The sequence below is a fragment of the Pseudopodoces humilis genome, chromosome 2 (genome assembly GCF_049639895.1).
Source record: "Pseudopodoces humilis isolate 2021_Gansu_Grassland_sample_001 chromosome 2, ASM4963989v1, whole genome shotgun sequence".
Taxonomy (NCBI): Eukaryota; Metazoa; Chordata; class Aves; order Passeriformes; family Paridae; genus Pseudopodoces; species Pseudopodoces humilis.
The window spans coordinates 84383026-84397141 of NC_142201.1; the positions used below are offsets into that span (position 1 = coordinate 84383026).

The following is a 14116-nucleotide window of genomic DNA, read 5'->3' on the forward strand; positions in this document are numbered from 1 at the left end:
GTTGTGCCAGGGGAGGTTTACATTGGCTATTGGGAAAAATTTCTTCAGCAAAGGGTTTGACAGGCTGCTCAGGGAATCACCCTCTCTGGGAGTGTAGGTGTGACATTTAGGAACATAGTTTAGTGGTGGGCTGGCGGTTCTGGGCTAGGAGTTGGACTCAATTTTGGAGGGCATTTCCAACCTTGATGCTGTGATTCTATACTAATTGTGACTACTGTGCTCTTAACAACAACACAACCCCTTGGGCTGCTTGTGGACAGGCAAAATGTCACATTGGAAATTTTCTCTCTGGAAGTGACTTTCGAAAACCTGACTTATAAATGTGGCATTATGGTTTGTTTAGCAGAGCACTTTTATCATAGAGTGGCATGACACTATAACAACACTTTCTTTTAAGATGCTGATTATACAAAAAGTACCTTGCAAGTCTGCCTGAGTCTGGCTGTGGGGAATAGGGTAGGGCTTTGGAGTAAGGCTAAGAGTGGAATAATGGCAGGAACAACTGATTGTTCTGGCCAGAAGTAAAAACACTGGAAGGACGGGGAAAGAGACATACCTCAGTAAACAGTATAATACATTTTTCTGCTCAAGTGATAAGTATTTTTAATAAATGGTTTTGGAAGGGTTTTCTTTGGCCTGAATTTTTTAGGTTATTTAAACATTTAAAAAACAAACTGAAATACTTTTAGTAAGAACACATTTCAAGCCAAGATATCAAAACCTTGCATGTGGGAAATGACAGGATACTGTGCATCAACATTTTCAAGACCTTTTTTGGCTGAAACAGTCCAACAAACTAAGTACAGATTTATAAATCTGGGGAGGGAGGTAGCATAAAACATTAGTGCCCACCCAAGGAGCTTCGGTAAGGCCTGCAGGTCAAGCCTTCACCCTGGCTCGTCGCTGCTTTGGAAAGCAGGCTGGCGCCTTCCCAAGAGAGAGCTAAACTCTGTCCAACCCCGTCCCTCTCCCCCTCCAGCTGAGCTGGGTCACATCCCAGCAGAGAGCCAGGAGACAGAGATAAGAAGCCGTGCACCTCCAGGGCAGACAGGAGCTCCCTGCCGAGGCAGCGAGGCCGGGCTGAACCCGGCGGGGTTTCAGAGTTCACAGCCCAGCAAGATGGATGTGGCAAGCTTCGTCCCTGAGAGCTGTTATGTCAAACTTCTTGCTGACTCAGGTTACACTTGGTTTGCATTTCCTTACACTTGGTTTGCATTTCCAAGCTCCTTTTCAAATCCCTGGAGCTGGAGACAAAAGGAGTTTTTTCCATGTCCCATAGCATATTCCAGCTCACACCTCCTAACTTTCAGTAGGGGCAGAAGTTCAGGGCCTGTTCCCCTCAAAGCTCCCTGTAGAGTTTGTGGAGAAGAATTTTCTTTACTGTTAGTCAGAATACCTAAACTCTTGTTCTGAATCCACTTTCAGAGAAGCCCTCCCCTCCTGGGCTATATCCCAAATTTTCTCAGGCTTTTTGGTGGAGCCATGTGTGTCTCTCATTTCACCAGAGCACATGTTCCAGCTTCTATGAACACCTTCTATTCAACTCTGTCTTTTCGTTCAGAGTCATCTGGGTTCAAATCACAGGTTGCACTCTGACTTTAGGAAGACAGATTAATACCTGGAGTGCCAAAATAATATTTATGTATGCATTTCACTGGGCTTGTTAAATAGATTATGTTGCCATGAGGATGAGATCCAAGGATCCCAGCATTGACCCTGTTGGTTTTCAGTATCATCCAAGATCCTTCTTTTGAGCTACAAATCTCTCAAAGGACTGCATGTATAAGGCTGTCACAGTATGCATCTGCAGCCCTTCGCAATCCCTGTACAGAGTAGTAATACTTCAAAGAGCAGGTTCCTGCTCACATGAAGAATTCTATGGATTTCTTGGGTGCTCCTTTGTTTCAGTTCAGCCTTGTAATTCGCCATCCAAATGAATGGGAAACTGGAGCAGAAAGCCATACACTTCTTAGTAATGGTTAATTATTAATGTATTATTAACCAATTATTTTAAACAAAATAAATGAGAGCAAGTCACCAGAGGTGTATTCCATAGGCTTTTTGAAGGTTTTCTTGGACATAGGAGGTGGTGTTTTCAAGTTCTGCATAAAGTAAGCAAACAAACAAATGATTTTACTCTCTGAAACTCAACTTTGCAGGAAACAGGATATGCATTTGGATTGGTGCTATCATTGCTACACTAGAGAATTACTATAATTTTGCCATCGTCGACATTGTTGAAATCTGATTGATCAAATAATAATTATATATCTTTATGTATAGAAAAGAGTTGCACAAGTAACAGGAGAAAAAATTCAGAAACCTCTTTTGTCTTTACTCATTATTGCATGCCACAGAGGAGGTCTTGTTCTTGCCATTGCCTTGACATTTATAGCAGTGCTTTCCAGGTGATGCTGAAGGTGTTCTCCACAGAAGGCTCTGTGGAGTGTCAGTCTCACTGCAGATGGCCAGTAATTTATCTGATCTTTTGCTGAGTGATCAGCTGTCTTGTCAGGAAACATGTAAGTCTTTCTCAGCAACCTCTCTCTGGTTAAAGGCAGTTACTCTTTCTTCTTGTTGAAAAGAACTGCAGACTATCCCCTTCCTGTGCCTTGAAAGAACAATGTCCATTACTGAGCATTGAAATTTGAGATGGGAGGGGCAGAAAATTCCATCACTTAGCTGAAAAATGAAATTACAGAGTGAGTGTGCTGCGAACCATGCACATAACACGGTGTATCTTAAACAATTTAAATCTCATATTTTATAGGTAGATACCATCTTGCAAATGATGTACTTGCAATGCATCATTGCAACGTGTTTCCTTTAAACTGAACAAAGTGCTCCTTAGTAATAACAGTTGCCAAATTCCTTTCTTTCCTAAACCTCTTTTGTCTTGGTCAAGCAAATATACTTCTCTGCATATCAAACTAGTTTAACAGTCAGAGTTGGCAATGCTTTGTATTTTATTGAGGCTGCTGTAGTTCTGGAACACTCAAACTGACTTGACTACAAGGATGCGTGGAAACAACTCCTGATGTGCTTTGTGAGATTACTGTCTCAAAAGATGGGAAAAGAAGGAAAGGAAAGCTTTCCTTAACCATGTAATATCCCTGCCCACACATAATCAAAGTCAGGAACAAAGCAAAAGAGGATTCATCACGTGTCTAATGCAGTTGAATTAAGCAGCAGAATGGAATATTCATTTCACATTTGTCTTGCATAAAATTGTTCATAAATTGCCTTTCTGAGGGGCAGATGAGAAGGCCAGCTGCTCTCACCTAAGGCTGATGTGCAACAGTGAACAAGAGCAGTCTGTGTTGAATGTATGTTCTTGCAACTGAGTTTCAGGAAAATTAAATGGAAGAGAACAGTACTTGAGCAAGAAGTTTCAAGGTAGAGTGAACAGGAAAAGGCTATTGTTTCTGAGGAACTGAAATCAGCATCTTCCTTGGGAAAATCAGAGCAAAGGACAAAAGGATCATAATGTGGCTGGTGTGGAGAATGGAGTAAGGAGAAGGCATCATCTGAAAGGAGCTAGAGAAGGCTTGGAGAGCAGTGATTACAAAAAGCTGTGGTCATGGAGGCTGAGGTTTGGTCCTTGATACCCTGTCCTTCCTTGGAGAACCTGTTCTGTATCCCATCAGTTCATCCCATCCAGCTTTGCCTGACAGTTTCCAAATTTAGCTCTGAAAATGCTTAATCCTGGGATCTATCATGCCACAGCTTGAGCTTGTCATCTTCCTCTCCTTACCTTTATCACAGGGCAGAAATCCTGTATCTGTGTGGCCTTGAGAGTCAGCTGACTTTGCTGACAAGGACAATTAAAAGCAGGGACAATTAAAAATCCTTTTAAAATCCTTTATAAATTATATAAATTTCAGAGGACAGATTTACACAGCTTTTATTACAGGGAGCTTGGAAACAGTAGAGGCCAATTTTGTGTTGTGGCTGGTGATGAATCAAGTCCAGCAGAGGTGATAACCAAAACTGGGGGCTGGATATTCAGTTAGAACTACAGAATTGTTAAAGTTGGAAAAGACCTGTAAAACTCTTCATCAAGTTCAGCTGTTAACCTAGCACTGGCAAGTCCACTAAGCCATATCCCTTTATGCCACATCCACACATCTTTTAAATTCCACCAGGGGCAGTGATTGAGTCACTTCCCTGGGCAGCCTGTTCCAGTGCTTGATAACCCTTTCAGTGAAGAAAGTTGGTAGCTGATGGTATGACATGAGCTAAATCAGGTAAATAGTCTTAATGTGGCATTCTGGGCTCTGAGCAAAGCAGTGACTGAAACCCATAAAGCTGGGAGTTAACCCAGAAAAAAACAGGGGTGTGATCTGTGTGCCACTGAGGTCCACAGCAGAGGCAGTGTCAAGGAATGTCTGGCAGCAGGTCAGGGATAGTGATAAGCAATCTAAGGTCAGTGATGCTGCAGAAAGAAGACATTGTACATTGTAAAATCAGAATACAAGAAAACTTTGAGTTTGTTTAGTGAAAAAAGGTATCAGAGACACAAAGCAAGAAGATAGTCTAACTTAAGGGCACTCTTTGTTCTAAACACTCATAGGAGAATACAGTTAACAAGCTGGGTATCATCCATGTAAAAGATTTGGTTTTGGGAAAACAAACAGCAACATATCCCAGTGAAGACCATGTTTAAAGAATGTAAATCATATGCTGGGCTCTTTTTCTCCTTTTTTAAGTGATTTTCCACTTGTTTTAATGGGATTTTTGTTGTCTGTCCATAGCGTCCTGCCCAGTGCTGTGCAGTGGAAATGGGCAGTACATGAAAGGAAGGTGCTTGTGCCACAGTGGCTGGAAGGGAGCGGAGTGTGATGTCCCAACAAACCAGTGCATTGATGTCTCCTGCAATAATCATGGCACATGCATCATGGGCACCTGTATCTGCAACCCGGGATACAAAGGCGAGAGCTGTGAAGAAGGTATTTGCAAGATGCCTTCAATTAGCCTTTTGCTTTGATTGTTGTTCTGTAATTATATGGATGGAGGCAATTCAGAATTGGACTGGCACTTAAACAGAGCAGTAATAGGCACCTTAGAGATACAATAGATGGGTACAAAATAAAAATGATATGTTGTCATAACTTCTTGTTAGCTATCATACTTGTTCAATAATTGGATGAAAAGCCATCAAATGCTTCAGATAGAAGAATCTAGCTGAAAGACCAGAACATCTAATCATATGTTCAAATGTTCTTATTAAAGCATCGTTTCCATTTACACATCTAAACATATAATTACTTTTAGAGTGCTTTCTTCTCTGCTGCGCTCTGCCAAGCAATTTCAGTTGCTTACATACACAAAATGGTGGTGTGTGAGAGAAAGTCCCTGATCCTTGTCAGCTCTAAAAGCTTAGGAATGCTCAGGACTTGAATTAAATTCTGCTATGAAGTCAGATATTATTTTAATGGCTCTTCCATAGCTTTTTTTTCTCACATTAGCCCCCAAACGTTTTTCATTTATGTTTAGATTTATGGCTGCTTTTAGTACTTATCTTTAATCTTTTTGTGTAGGAACTCACCTGCCAACATAAACCTTTATCTTCCTGAGTCTGTGACTGCTTCTTACTGCTAAATGAAAAAGTGGACAGTTTTGCAAGTATATAAATCATTCAGAGAGTATAAAAATATATCCAAAAGTGCATTATTGAAAGAATAATGCTCAAAACTTTTGAAAACTATTATCAAATTCTTTTCCAGTGACCTGATAAATAATTATTCTTAAATTGCGCTTCTACAAGGTACATATGTAAGGCCTCTTCACCACTTGATAAAGACATCATTTGATATATTTAAGAATGACAATGGCTTGAATTAATTTTTGGTTGTCTTCATGTATGCATGATAAAGATTTATCTGAAATGGCTTTATTTTATAGGAAATGAAAATGGGCTGAATTGGATTGAGACATTCAAATATCATCTAATATAGCAATTATTTTGATGTGTTAAACGTATTGGAGTGGGACATCTCCGAAGTAGCATGGCTTCAGTGTCAGTAAATGTTAGAGATGAAGACAGTATCAACTCTTATAACAATAAGCCATCTCTTGAGAAAGCCTCATTTTGACTTAAAGCACAATTCAGTGAAGCTGCGGGGCATGCAAAACCCAAAGATTGTGACTACTGAAGTATCTTTTAAGCATCTCTGTAGACCTCCTATTTACTAGATCATATCTTTACTAGATAAACAGAAATGAAAAGATCCTGATTTTGCCTCCAGCCAGAAGTGTTTAATGTGTGTAAATCAGAGTGAGATTTGCCCTTTCTCTAACAGGAACCTTTATTTCCCTGGTCACATTCAAAGCAGAAAAGCCAGGCACTGCTTAGTTATTTTATGTTATCACTGTGGCGGGAGACAGTGTCAGTCCCACTAGGTCAAAACTTGAAAAAGAAAGAAGACCAAGGAGAACATGGTTTTTCTTATGGGCTGTTTAGTATTTTTCCAAGCATGCATGTTTTTGATATTCAAGGCATAATTTGTATTATGTTGTCAGGGGGGGAAGCAACTCAGAAATATGCCATGTGGGAAATCTTGAGAATATATATATACAGATTTAGATTTAGTTAAAAAGTTGATTTATACTATTTTTTAAATTGCTTTTACTCTTTAATTTCTCTTCTAAGAAGGGCCATCTGGTATTGATTACTTTTATTATTTCTCAGTTCTCAGCTTCACTGCTTGGTCCATGTTTATAATGGGTTTTCATTCCAGGGTTTCTTCTGTCCTTTCTTTTTCCCCCATAGAAGTTCAGCAATGTTTATAAAACATCAGCCAACAATCATTACTCGAGTTTTTCTTTTCTCCTTCCTTAGTTTATTGGCCTATATTTTATAAGGCATGGCCGAAGCCAGTGAGACATTGCAGGGAGGGGAGCAAATTTAAGCAGTGAAATATGAGAAGTTACTCTTTGGGCACGGAATAAGCCTAATAACTTGTGTGACCAATGAAGCGTGAAGCATATTGGGAAAAAGTGTAGAAGAGACACTAACCTTGCGTTGCATGATTTATCTCCGTGGCAAAGATTCTGCACAAGGCTAAACTATAAACAGGGCATTTTCCAACCAAGAACTTGACCATTTGGGAGATTTTCCAACCAAGAACACAGACATACGCTTTTTTCTTTTTTTTTCTTTCTTTCCCAGGTATACTAGATCTTGTCAGTTCTGTCCTCGTGCCCAGCTCCCCATATCTGGTTCTCCCAGAGCTGAGCAGCTAAATTTGTCAAGCAGCACTCCCTAAAAGTATACTATTGTACTCCAAATCCACTAAGCAATTGATTAAGAAGAACTCCGAAGCCTGTAATCCTGTCCCAGGGCCCTTCCAATGGTGCAGAAAGCCTAAAGAGATAGAGCTAGTGAGGCTGAGATTAAAGTAGCCATTGTGTGTGACATTTCCTGAAAGGGCTCATTTCAACATGAAAAATGGCCTTGGGATTATGATAAATGGGGGGTTCTGACATGCACATTCCCCTCCTATAATCATCTGTGTTAGAGCTGAGATAGCAGATTGTCTGCCTCCTATGATGGAGGCCCCTGTAAAACTCACCTTTTTCCCAACTGACCTTCAGAGGGGATGATTAATTGCCTGGAGGTAGCCTCTTGTCAGTTAGCCTGTGATCTTTGTTCTCTATGTTCAAACCATCTGCTGAGAAGGGACGAGGCTGCTACTCCATCCCTTAGTCCTTTTCATACTTATTACTGCTGAGAAAGAACAGGGCCAGGGCTTCAAGGGTCTCATGCTAAAATTGGCATCCTCACTCCCAGCTCGCTAACAGTGAAGGAGATTTATGGACTCATCCTTTCCAGCCTCTTAAAATTTTTGAGGATTGTTCCAGCTATAAGCAGAGCTCCAGGAATCAAACAAAAAAGAAAATTCTCTCTCATGCCTTGGGATAGTAATAACTGAGCCATTACTTGTCAGACCGAGAAGGGTTTGAGAATCCAGGGAATTATCAGAGCAGCTGTTGTGTTTCCTTTTAAGGTTTCTGGATCTTAAGCAGGTCAGTGGAATTCTTATTAGCTTTTCCAGGGGTAAAACCTGAACCACAAACCTGCCGTGTGTGCAGTGGCCATGTTCTGCTCTGCTGTATCAGAGCCAGAAGCTGGACAGTTTTCCTGTGCTGCTTAGCCAGACTGACACTTGTCACCAATCCCCAGGGAACTGCCACACACCGTTTCAAAAGACTGGAAGAATTTCTCTAGGCTGTCCTATCAGCTTTTATTTATAAATAGACGATCGACACCCTCCAGTCAGTTTTTCTGGGAGGGTGTCTGGTGCATTTCATATTTTTTGATTGCTGGGTAAAATTCCCTGTGGGCAGAGCAGCTGACAGTTGCCTACAAAACACATAACTCAGGAGTCAGGGAGGGAGTGCATTTGGTCTTTTGGTGTACATTGCTATAGCCCTAACTAAATGGTCTCTGATCTTGTTAGGAAAGTGCCTCTTTGTGGAGGGGAGGGGGGGGTGAAGTAAGCCTCAAACATTTTAAAAAGACTATTAATTGATCAAAAATGGAACCAGAGCAACACCATTATAAAAAAAAAAAAAAGGGGGGGTTATTTTGTTTTAATCCTTATTCCAGAAAAAAATTCTATGGATATATTTCAATGTGAAATTTCTTTAAGTCTCCATGAAATCTGTATAGATTTAAACACATTCTTCAATTTAAGCATGTATTTTGCTGAACAAGAATGTCAGCTTCTGCTGAATCTTTATGCAAAATTCTCTCTCAGAAAACTAGGGCTCAGCTTCAAATTCATTAGTAATAGTAATTTAGGTTATTCTAATAGAATAAATGAAGACACACTCTCTGTATGATAGAATATTATTCTTACTCTATTCTTAATTGATATTAGTCTGTTCTTACCAGAAGGATCACTTATTAGTGCAGACCTGCATAAAATAATGGATTTCATCACTAGATTTTTCTCTGTTTTTCACGTAGGTGTTTTAGGTCTCACTGCCTTTTAGGGCCACTGACTTCTTGCATGAAGCATCTGTTTTGTACACAGCAGGGCTTTCTAGTTGAAACCTTGAGATACTGTGTAAATATGTTTGTGTAGACAGCAGTCTGATAGGTTTTTTCCAAAATTCCCATTGCTTTCCCTGTCTGCTTCCTTTTCCTTCTCACTTGTAGTGGACTGCATGGATCCTACCTGCTCGGGACGAGGCGTGTGTGTCCGAGGAGAGTGTCACTGCTCAGTTGGCTGGGGAGGAACAAATTGTGAGACCCCAAGGGCCACCTGTCTGGATCAGTGCTCTGGTCATGGGACCTTCCTCCCGGATACTGGACTCTGCAGCTGCGACCCCAACTGGACTGGCCACGACTGCTCAATCGGTAACGCCAGCGCTGACTTACTGCCGGTCTTTCATTAAACCTTGTGAAATACTCAGATCTACAAAAAAAGTGCCACAGATGTATTCCAGTGAAGCACGTGTAGAGCATGACTGGAAGGAGAAATTCCATAGCTCAACTACATAAATAATTCTGCTACCATCGCTGAGCATAGAGTAATATCATAAATAACTCCATTAAAGCCACCTAGGCTTGCTGTTGTTCATTATATGGCTGTAAATGTAATTGATGGTCTACATATAACTTCTTGTTCTGGTGATAGTTCTTGATGAACCCCAGTGGCCACTAAAGGGTCTGTTTTGATTTTTAGGAGATGACTAAATAATCTTTAGTGGCTGTAAACAAGAAGGAAGATTTGGTAATCTGTCAGATCTCCTTTCCCTACTGAATTCAAAGCATGTGCTTTTCCAGGCTAGAGGAGGATGGGTGCCTCATGAGGTTCATATTAAAAGACTGTCCTCTACCAACTGAAAAATAAGTTTACTGAGTAAAAGTATTTATTAGTACAAGCAGCTACCAAGAAGACACATTTTTATGGGCAGTTTTGTGTAGAGGTTTGGAACAGCAACCTTACTCCTCCTCTCAATTGGCATCTTGCTCAAAATGTGCATCAGGTATGTGAATTGAAGGCTACAGAAAAACTGTTCAGGACCATTTTCTTCCAAATGCAATTATCTCTTAGAGGCCACACTGAGAAATAGTGGAATACATTGAATAGTCAGAACCTATGGAGCATCAGTCCTTTGGCTTTCGTCCTGTATTGTGTGCTCACAAAAAAAGAGATCCCAGCAATAACAGTTTCTATACCTTACACAACTGGACTGGAACTAGGCCAGAAATCCAGGGCAGCTCAGTATAGGCAGTAAAATGAAAGGAATTTTCAGCAAAGCAACCCAAAAAAAAAAGCTATTAGGAGAGTGGATATAGTAGAAAAACTATGTAAACAACATTTGCACTGAGGAATTGCTATCATGAGTAAAGAGAATCAGGTTAACTGTTTGCAAGTATTTTAAGAGAGTAATTTCCAAGGATGAGGCAAACTGAATATGCTGGTGCTAAGAACATAAGAAAACCCTTTTGACAATCATCATTTAGGCTGGGTGTGACTGGACTGAGGAATAAGCAGAAAAGGAGGCCTGCTCTACTTGTCTGGTCCTGAAACTAGATCAAAACTTTTGCAGATGTAGATAGGGAAGCTATCATACATTGAATGGAAGATAAGTTTGATGCCAGGCTTTTCCTTTCCCTATATTAACATCTTCAATTCCATACTCTGCAGGTTTATTTTTAAAAGCACCATAAGAGGAAAGGTAATCATTTATTTGTAGTTTGTAGCATAGTTCATAATTGAGTCATTATTCTGTGTTTGTACAGAGGTTTGGGGATTGCAGGGATGGATTTGGAGAAAATTTTATTTCTGTGTGCAAACAGAATTCACTTTCCCTTTGTTAACCTGGAGGGTCATGTACAGATGATTTATAAGCTTTCCTTATACTGCTTTTATAAATCCATCTAGTGCAAACTTTCTTTGGCAGCATGAAGTTATTTGAGACAAACTTGAGCATCATTCCAAGACCTTTTTCCTCACTGAGCTGCTTGTAACATTCGGGTTATTGTGCCTCACAGCTAAAATCACAGCTAAGGTGATTTGTAAACTTCCATTTGTAGCCCAGACCTTTCCACTGAATTGATTACTTGATTTGAAAGACAGATTTACTCAAAGGATATGTGGTACTTTACTTTCATCGTTAAAATAGAGTGAGCAGGCATGCTATTGCATGTAATAACACACTGCTCAGCCCACTGGGGTGGAGGTTCTGTAGAAGCATCTAAAAGGGACAGATTTTTATTACCCTACAAAACAGGAGCAAACAGAAGAATTACTAAGGGAAAGAACTAAGTACTTGCAGAAATCACCCTCAGCTCAGCAAAGCAGTTAGTGCTATTTAGATAGATAGATAGATAGATAGATAGATAGATAGATAGATAGATAGATAGATAGATAGATAGATAGATAGATAGAGTTCAGTCACAGTGAAATCTACAGAACCGTGCCCACATGGATTTGCACCAAGGACAGCCCCTTTCATAAACCACATGGAAAGGCATACCCTGGAAACAGCATAATTATCTGAAAACCCAGAATATGAGCAAGCACAATGGATTTTCCAGCTCTTACCAACTTGAAGTTAAGAACAGTACCTGTCTATAGTGCTGTATGCTGAATTCATTTAGGTTTTCAGGCAGTATGGAAGCAGTAGCTGAAGTCTGTGGATTGTCATATGTAAAAGGTAAAACTAGAGCCTCTTTGAACCTTAGACTGCATCTTTCAGCTAAGTAGGTAGATTTTACCTGTCTTTAGTGTTAATCTTACAGAACACATTACTGGGTAAAATGCTCACTTTTCACAAAACAATAATATTACAGAGATTTCTGTTTCCTATTTATGTTATCTTTTTGCATTCCACTTAGCCTTCATAGACAAGCTGTGCCAGTTCAATCTCTTGTGAGATTCCTATTCTGAACTGCATTGTAGGAAAAAGTAGTTATATGTTTTGGGGTTTTTTTTGCTTTCTGTGTCTGTCTACTGCCAAGGTATGCTGAGACAGGGCTCCTACCGTACTACCTCAGAATTGTAACTCAGGGAAAATGTTTCTCAAACATATTCCTTCATGATTCAAAGTTCATGTTTCTCAAACAGATTCCTTCCATGCAAGGGACAGTTTTGTACGATCAGTTTTCCCTCAATATACACTCTTTTTGACCAATTCCCAAATACTAGAAAGAGTATCTCAGAGAAAGGTAAAGAAATAATTCCAGAGATAACTTGTACTGAGTAATACAACTGGTATTTTGATTCCTCCATGGGATAATTAAATAATTTCCCTTTTGCATCTTAGCACTGTTGCACAAGGAAATTCAGAAAAGTCCTTTATAACCCAGTTCAGCTAAAAAGTCCAAGGCAATGCTTGATACAAGAAAGGTAATTAAAGAACCTAATAATAAAAATTTTAACCCATTCCTCCAGTCTGCTATCACAGACCCTCTGTATCTCAGGCCATGTGGGGGCTATCTCCCTTTACTTCTTATGAGCCCTATCTGGCAACTAATGAAGCCATTATAGGGCAGGTCTCTTAACCTCTTATTTTCTGAGTGTAGTGGAAAGAAGAAAATGGCCTGTGCTACGCTGTGAAACAGTGATATGATCTCATTTCTGACCTATTTAAACTGGGCCAGCTATTTCTGGCTAATCAAGAGGCAGCACACCACATACCATAAGACATGTTTGCTGACTGCAGTGAAATGAATAGGTGAGTCATGTCATCTGCATTGGGGTAATGCACCATTTACCAAAGGGATCTCACTGATGCATCAGTATAATCCCAGGCCCATCAAAACAGCATTAGACTTGGATGCAAAATCATTATTAAAGGACTTAAATTATCTGATGTTGTCCTTCACTCTCCTCAAATTTAAATCAGTGATTTTCACACTGTTCTGTCTTTGGTTCTTGACATCTTCACATTCCCAGTATTCACTCAAATCATTACAAAGTTGAATATACAAAGCAGCAATAGAAATTATGTTCTCTGTGTCATAAGTGTACTGACTTTTTTTGGGCAGTTGACAGTGGTTGTAGATTGACCTGCATGCAGATAAGGAATCCTTCTCTATCACTCATTCATAATGACTCATACAGTTTATGCATGGTTGACATCCAGGCAGTACTTCAGACCCTTAAAAATACACTGGAGAAGAGCAGTAATAGGAATAATACTTTGTATATGGTAGTCCTAAATTGCCAGTGGAGACATAAAATCATGGGCTGTGCGTTTAATGATAAGACTTAGAAACTGGAATCTGGGACTCAGTAAAGAAGTAAGAAGTTATGATATTTTACATCTCATTTTGAAAAGACTGAGAGAGAGTGCCTGGCCAGAGACTGAGGCTGAGCTTGCATGACCATATCTCATGAAATCTAGTACTTTGGTCCTATTATAGCTCCTCTCATCACTTCTGCTGCTAACATGGTTTTCTGAGGATATGGCATTTTACTTTATGACTGTCCTTTTGTCCCCACTGTGGCAGGGATGAAATGCTGTTTCCCAGTGACTTACTGACACACTTTGTTATGAAGGTCTGCAATCACAAAAATACTTAGGCATTTAAAATTTGCCTTAAGCAAATGCAGATTGTCAAGCTTTGCTACAGGGTTGTGGAGAACTGCTTTACATGAGAGATATTCCTAGATAAACCTGGCCTCCAAGCACAGTGGGGAAGTATTGTGGGTAGCCACAGGATAGCAGAAGACCAGCCATTTACCCACCTTCCATGACTTTACTTACTTTCAGTAGGTTGAGAAGTTGGATTTAAAATAAAACTAGCATGGTGTGTGAATCCATGTCTCTGGCTGCAGGGTGAATTTAAGTCAATGGAAGAGCTCCTATTTGCTCTGCAGGAGTATGGATCAATTGAAGGTTATTCACAAACAATTATTAGATTTAAGACCCTGTATCAGTTAATGGTAATGACTGAATTTTTTAGTATCAATTTAGTTGTATAAATTAACAATGGTGAAAGTCTTTCAGGTAGCACACCACAGAGTTCCTTACCACAGAGTTGGTACAGTTCATTGAAACAGGCATCTTTTCTCTATTCCAAATAGATAGAGACCATGAAGCATGAACTTTTATAGAATTAAGCTGAAGTAAATGCACCTTTACATTGCAA

At 39.8% G+C, this 14116-nt stretch overlaps 1 protein-coding gene across 4 annotated transcripts in view; it reads left to right on the plus strand.

Annotated features, from left to right (window-relative positions):
- TENM4 (teneurin transmembrane protein 4) overlaps positions 1-14116 on the plus strand; it is a 591948-nt gene that overhangs the window by 443454 nt on the left and 134378 nt on the right. For all 4 annotated transcript variants that reach the window (XM_088068964.1, XM_088068961.1, XM_088068963.1 and 1 more), the window contains 2 exons: positions 4755-4949; positions 9167-9367. In XM_088068964.1, coding sequence (XP_087925090.1) covers positions 4755-4949; positions 9167-9367 — 396 coding nt within the window. The remainder of the gene's footprint in view (positions 1-4754; positions 4950-9166; positions 9368-14116) is intronic.